The sequence below is a fragment of the Prinia subflava genome, chromosome 3 (genome assembly GCF_021018805.1).
Source record: "Prinia subflava isolate CZ2003 ecotype Zambia chromosome 3, Cam_Psub_1.2, whole genome shotgun sequence".
NCBI classification, from domain to species: domain Eukaryota; kingdom Metazoa; phylum Chordata; class Aves; order Passeriformes; family Cisticolidae; genus Prinia; species Prinia subflava.
The window spans coordinates 90,229,331-90,236,367 of NC_086249.1; the positions used below are offsets into that span (position 1 = coordinate 90,229,331).

The 7,037-nt window shown below is 34.4% G+C and overlaps 1 protein-coding gene across 2 annotated transcripts in view; it reads left to right on the plus strand.

Annotated features, from left to right (window-relative positions):
- MOSPD2 (motile sperm domain containing 2) overlaps window positions 1-5,907 on the plus strand; it is a 32,949-nt gene extending 27,042 nt beyond the window's left edge. For both annotated transcript variants that reach the window (XM_063392877.1, XM_063392878.1), the window contains exons 11-15: window positions 276-372; window positions 1,141-1,237; window positions 1,884-2,013; window positions 3,138-3,240; window positions 3,753-5,907. In XM_063392877.1, the coding sequence (XP_063248947.1) occupies window positions 276-372; window positions 1,141-1,237; window positions 1,884-2,013; window positions 3,138-3,240; window positions 3,753-3,899 (574 nt within the window). In that variant the 3' untranslated portion in view covers window positions 3,900-5,907. The remainder of the gene's footprint in view (window positions 1-275; window positions 373-1,140; window positions 1,238-1,883; window positions 2,014-3,137; window positions 3,241-3,752) is intronic.
- Window positions 5,908-7,037: the final 1,130 nt, after the last annotated feature.

Below are 7,037 nucleotides of genomic sequence, written 5' to 3' on the forward strand. Positions count from 1 at the left end.
TGCATCTCTTGGCTGTTCCTGCTGTTACAGATGGCACAAGTCAAGGGCAGCAATCAGCTGAGGCAGCCAATTCTGCTTGTCATGAGTCAACCCTGAGCTTCACTATAAAATGTCTGCTTTCTGTTTTCATAGCTTTTTTTGATGAAAATCTGTTTATGCTGACCATAGCTGCAGGGTAGAAAGTATTTTATTTTCCTGGAGGTGTGATCAAGTTTTTTCTGTGGTCTTTTGTAAAGTAATCTGAAGAAACTAATTCTTTTTAAATTTTCTATTAGCCCAGCAGAAGAGCTGTATTTTGGATCCAAAGAAACTGGAGAGAAAAAATGTTTGATAGTTCTCACAAATGTCACTAAAAATGTAGTGGCTTTTAAAGTAAGTGTTTTATGTGTGGCCTGGTTTACTAACGGTGTAACTTTTTTTTCTTTTCTGTAAGGAGGAAGAATACTATTAAATCCATTGTGCAGACAAAAATATTTGTTGTGTAGTGATGTTTGAGGCAGATCAAAGAAATCTGGCTGAATTTATGCTTGTGATGTATCACCTCAAAAGGGATAATTAGTATTAGAAATCTTTGGAGCATTGACTAAAAAAGAGCTAAAGTGATGATTAGTTTTTTAGTGAGAGTAATACTTCTTGAAAAAGTAAAGCTTGAACATTAAAAAGTCATCTTTTTAGAATGTTTCTTTTAAAATATTGGCTGGAAACAAGTTAGTAATACTCCAAAATGATGCAGATGCATCTGCAAATGTCACCATCAAAGGAATTGGTAGTTATATTTGCTTCAGAAATACAGAGTTTACTTGCATCTTTGTGGGATTTTCCCCATCTTTTGCATTCTCTGCACATTAAAATAACTTAAAGTTTTCGTATTTTCATATTTATGATAACATGTTTTCCGTTGGTTTTAAATATGTATGCAAAAGACAAATAGCAAATGCAAGAGAACAAAGGATAAATACAGTTGAGAGGGAGGAAAAGGAATATACAAGAGTCTTGTTATGCCTACAAAACAATGTATTTCAGAGACTTGTCCTAATAGTCAAGCTTTTGAGGATTTAGTTGTTACAGAATGGGAGAAGTTATGAAGCAATTGTAGTTTGTGCATGCACTTAGTGTATCCTTCATATTTCTTGTTCTTAGGTGAGAACAACTGCACCTGAAAAATACAGGGTTAAACCCAGTAACAGCAGCTGTGAACCTGGCACGTCATTAGATATAATAATTTCTCTGCATGGTGGTAAGTAAAAATGTAAAATAGAGTTTGTAAGAAATCTGGGCCAGCTGCATTACTAGCCGTGCTCTAGACACTGATGGTTGCATGTCCTTGCTGGTGTGCAGGACTGACTGATGCCCGTGCCTGCCTGACTCTTGTATGAGAATGGTACCATTTGTTAAAAAACATGGATGTCAGAAAGGATTTGAGTGACTGCCAGTACTGATCTACTGCTCCTCTCAGGCATAAGCAGCTGTTGTCTACAACCCATTTTGTTTCTTGTCTTAAAAAGTCTAAGTGGCAGTTGTCTTGCTGGTTCATTATTACTGTGGGAGTTTATCTGCAGTAAATCAGTTTCCTAAATTGTTGCAAGGACTAGTGAATTTGCTGGAATTCTTTACAAAATTTGGGGTTGTCTTTGAGCTATTCAGATGAAACCAGTTCTGTTAAAATGAACCTACATAATTTTGGGAAAACTAATTATTTTGGGTAATTAGAATTATTAAGCTTTAGAGAATGATTTCCTTATTTTTATTTCTAGTAAGTCAGTGTCTGGTGTCCTGCAGTAAACAAGTTCTCATTTTATCTCACTTTTGTGCAAAATACTTCTATCCTCCTTGTTGTTTTTATCCAAGCACGCTGTTGATTTTTTTGTCTTTCTTGAGGGCAGGTTTTGCAGCTTCTTTGCAGGATCGTTTCCTTATAATGGCAGCAGAAATGGACCAGTCTTCTGGAGCAGGAGTGCCAGAACTGACTCAGTTTTGGAAAGAAGTGCCCAGGACCAAAGTGATGGAACATAGGTAAGCATGTGGTCTTCTGGTAAAACAGGGGTTTGGGGGTTTTTAGCTTTTATTATTTAGCTGATTTATAGCACTTGTGTAGTCATAATCAATGAAGGATTCTTCAAACTCACTTGTGTGGTTATTGACCAAAATACATTACTGAGACTTTTGCTCTGTTTTAACTGATTAGATGTGAGTTTAATGTATAAAGTGGTATTCTGGACATGCTCTTCTTTTTGTCTTGTTCTTGTGCTGATTAAGAGTTAAGTGGGAAAAATATGAATACATATGACAGTACACATGGACAATAATTTTTTTTTAATAAGAATGTGTTGCTTGAGTTTTCTAAAAGCAAGCAGTCAAGGAAAGCAGACATAGCAAATGCAAAGCTATTTTCTAGACAATATTAAAATGTTCCCTTTCTACTAGGGAAAATCAGAATTTTATAGAAAATTTCTGTAAGACCTATCACATCTTCATATGGGTATTTTCAGTATTTAGCAGTGGAAAGGTCATCTAGAAAAATGACTAGAAAAATACATTTCTCCGTACACTTTTTGAAATGCACCTATTGCTCTTCTCTCTCATCCAGTCACGTTGGGTGGTATCACTGAACATATCTAGGAAATGTTCCCTGCAGTTTTGACTGGGTTTTTTTTGCCTTGGATTGTTCCTGGGGTTTTTTCAGTGGGTTTTTTTTTGGAGCTGCCTTTACCCCCTCATGGCCAAAACTACCATGGAGAAAGTATTTTGTGAGTCTCGATGCCTAAATCTTGTGGTGTGTTTGCTTCAAGTGCTTATCCCTTACTTCCCTTTTGAATAAAATCTCCATCATGTGAATGACCTTAAGCTTCCTTGCATAACTGGTGCAATTTCTTTGGGGTTTTTAAGAAAGTTCCTGAAACAATAGAGAGAGGTTATTTGATTGCAAGTGTGCTGTGTGCATCATTTACTGATGAGTGCAAACCCAACCTTTACTTTTTGATAAACCTAGACTAAATGTAGTGTAATTATAATTATTGTCTCTTAAATTTTAAAAGTACAGGGACTTTATCCACTTAAGATGGATTGTTTACTCTTAGTTATACAATGTTGCATTAAATTTGTGATTTTTAGTGTGTGTTCTTGTTTCCTATTTACAGGCTCAGGTGTCATGTCATAGAAAGTAGTAAGCCCTCTTCTCTGACATTAAAAGACAATGCTTTTAATATTCCAGCAAAAACTAATGAAGATTTACATATACAGGTAATAGCATATTCCTTTGTGCTGAATATTCAGCAAAATTATAGAATATGCTAGAGATAAAAAGAATTTTTATTGAACCTTTTTGTTATTTTGTAAATTATACTATTTGAACATTCAGCAATTGAAAGTAACTACATCAGTGATAGTGATTTAATTATTTTGTGTAATGATAATGATTTAATAATAATTGAATTTTCAATGCAGTTTGCTCATTCTTCATGTGTGGATACAGATCTGGCATATCAAGGAGCATCAGCTCTATCTTTTGCATCTGAGTGTAAAGATGTCACCTGCTTGATGCAGGCTATATTGGTTATCCATAATTTAAGGTTTGAAGTTCCTTTAGTGGAACAGATTCCTGAAGTGTGTACTGATAGAAAACGTATTGCTGAGAGACCACTGGGAGAAGGCTTTTTCTTTTCTGTGGTTATACTTATTGCCAAAATAGCTCAAAATTGCCAAGTACTTTCAAGTGCAGTAATTCTAACTTAATGAAACTGTTCTATTTGCAGCTAACTCATTTAGTGCAGATTAATAGAAGACTTGAAGAGCAGATGAATCAGTGCCTCTGGTTCCAGCAGCTGTCAGTTGTTTTATCACTGCTATCAGTTACTGTTGCTGCCTTCTGCTTCTACCTGGCGTACACCCAGAGAAGCTAAAAAGAATTGCTGTGCCCTGGATGTGCTGCTGCCTTTTGTGCTTTGTTGGAGTCAAAAAGATTGCAGTGCTGCACTTGGATTCTGGAACTGCCCAAATGAGGTTTATGAGCCTACAGCAATGAACAAGGAACAGTTTCCTGGGGGAAAAAAAAGATAGAAGAAATGAATGACCAGCAAACAAAATTACTGAAATTATTGTCTAAGTTGACACATACGATAGGGCATGAGGAAGATGTTAAAGCTAGGACCTATTTTCACTGTACAACTCAATAAAAATTACTGAACTGGAAGGAGGAAACCAAATACAACATTATTTAAGACTGTTGTACCTTTTTTTCCTCTACTCAACTACTTTAAATACATATATTTCATATATTTCTTTTCATAATATTCATTCTTACATTCTGAATCACTCCCATAGAAGATGCAAGAAGTCAACTTAGTGTATTCTGAGGTCAATCTCATCCAGGAAAATTTACAGAAATTATGTAGTACAGGTGGACTTTTTTATATAATCTGTGTATGTACATGTTGATAGTAATTATTTTGATAATTCAGACTCACTGCTCTCATTGGTTAAATTCCTTATTTTTGTGCTTCTTCTAAATGAAAAATTATTACCAAGAAACACACGCACAAGACAAGACACTAGTCCTATTCTCTTTTTTTTTTTATTTGGAGAGCAATTAAAATTACAGGAGTGTGGGAACTGAATTCTTTACTGTGATGGCCTATTATTGGTTCAAAAAACGGAAATTAGTGTAAGAACTTACTCTGAGTTGTGCAATATGGTTAAATTGCATATGAAATTATGAAAAAAGCAAGTCAAATCAGGAAGATTAAATACACTTGAAGGCAACATAAAAAGTATTATATCTGCCATTTCACAGAAATTGTGGAAATGGTGCATGAAGCTAGAAAGAACTTTGCGAACAAGGATTCTTTGTACTCATTGCTGTAAATATGTATATTAAAATGATAAAAAACTTAAAAGGAGACTGATGGTATCTTTCATACGTTTAAAATTTTCACTCTTCAAGAGATTTAAAAATTTAAAATAATTATGTTACTTGAATTAATTTTTGCTACAAATTGGCTTTGTAACAGATTTATTAGTTTTGTCTGCTGACTTCAATAGATGAGAAGTGATTATTAGGGAAGAATAAAGGTCATACTCTGCTTCTGTCTTTTTGCTTACAGTGCGTTGCTGATGTAGGATCATTTCTAGGAAATAGGAAAGGGCAGTTTAAAATAACAAACAGATTAACTCATAAAGCCAGCAGTATGATTACTAAAAAAAATGCCATGTAAAAAGCAAGGCTACAGAAATGTTTGGTGCACAGTCTTCTGTCCTCTCTTAATTTATACAATGGTTTACCACATCTGCTTTTTCTTAATTTTTCACTAATCTGATCTCTGCCTATTTTGTTTTTCAGTATTTTGTATTCCTAATGATTTGGCAATTTATATTGTTAACTGCTTATAATAAAGCTGTTACTTGGGTTATTTTTATGTGCATGCAACTCAAATGCTTTGCTTCCAACAAAATGGGTTGTTGTCTTAATGAGAAAAGTAACAAGGTAATTTGTAACCTTAAGATAATAATAACCATGCTATTAAAATTCCAATTCCTTAATTTGAGCGGATTGAATAGCACTTTACTGTAAAATTGCCAGAAATATATTCTTAGAGTCTTTGCCAGTATGAATATTTTAATGTTTTGATGCTTTCATATATTTTCAGTATTTTATTACTTATTTTATTATTGGTATTTTCTTTGTATGAATCAGATGAACATCTTTTCTATTTTAATATGTTTTAGAAAAATACGGTTAAAAAATAAATATGAGGAAATACATAGTCTGGAATGTTTAGTCTTTTAAAAATAGCTGCATCTCCTGAGGTTTTTGCTTTCTTTTTAGCCTTGGTAAAATTACCTATTGTTTAAACATCACAAAGAAAATGGAAAAATATATGTAACAAAAAACAAACAAAAAAAAAGGACAAAGTGGCAGTAGTGGTTTTTAACTTGAAATGGACAACAGTCAATTTGTATTTTTCTTCTTTGAGAACATCATTGTTTCCATCATCACTGAGTATTTTCCCGGTATTTTCAAAGCTTTCAGTTGTTGTAGCTTCACATCTTGTTTGACAGCCCTTGGAAAGGGATCTCGCTGTGGAAAGTTTTGTGCTTGACACACACTGAAGTTACAGAGTAACATGATTTGATACCCGAAATTAAGAGAAGAAACGAAACAATTTTTTTTCCACATTATGGGAAACTGAGTTTATAAAACAGGCATTTTAGAACTTAGACAATTCACAAAATAGGATTTGATGACATGAATTGTCAAGATCTAAGATTTAGTTTTCCTTTGCCTCACTGTAGACTGACAGTTAATTTTGGTGTTTACAGACAATTAAGAGACAATAAAAATTGTAATCCTAAAAATTAGCAATTTGTGCTCCGAAAGAGCACATACTCTTTTTCCTAGCAAGGAATTTTGTACTCTCTTCTGATCTCCTTTGTTCTACTTTCATATTTAAAAGATCAGATATTTTGTAAAAGAAAAAAAAAAAAAACAACGAAAAAAACCATGGGAATGAGGGGTAGCAGGGACAGGAGCAGGGGTTTTAAATTACCTTTGTATTTTGTCTGCAATTCCCTGCTGTAACTAATTTGTCTCTGTTGTTTACCTTCAGAATCTCACTTTGTCCCTATTTCCAGAGGCTGTTAGTTTATATGGGGGTTTTTGACTGTATGGGGTTTTATGGGAGAGCATTTTAAGTCTATGCAGTGTCTTGGTGGTTCTGAGTATTGCACTGGCAGCATGAGGATGTAAATGCTGCTCTGTTGATAAGCACAGTGTTAGTTCACTCATTTTATGGCTTTATATTGAAAGTGGGCATTCACTCAGATAACTTTCTGCAAAGCCCAGGACAAGTGATTGTAAGAACTCACTGGTTTGGGTCTGGTGTAGCCCCCTAGGGTGATGTGGTCAAGACACGAGGTACAGCACGTGTATTGATTTAGGAAGAGCTAATCACTTCTAAGCAGCCAGGAAGAGCAGGTTGTGTCCTCATTTCCGAGCTTAAATAAGACATTTCAGTCAGTTTCTGCAGTGCATGTCTTATTTT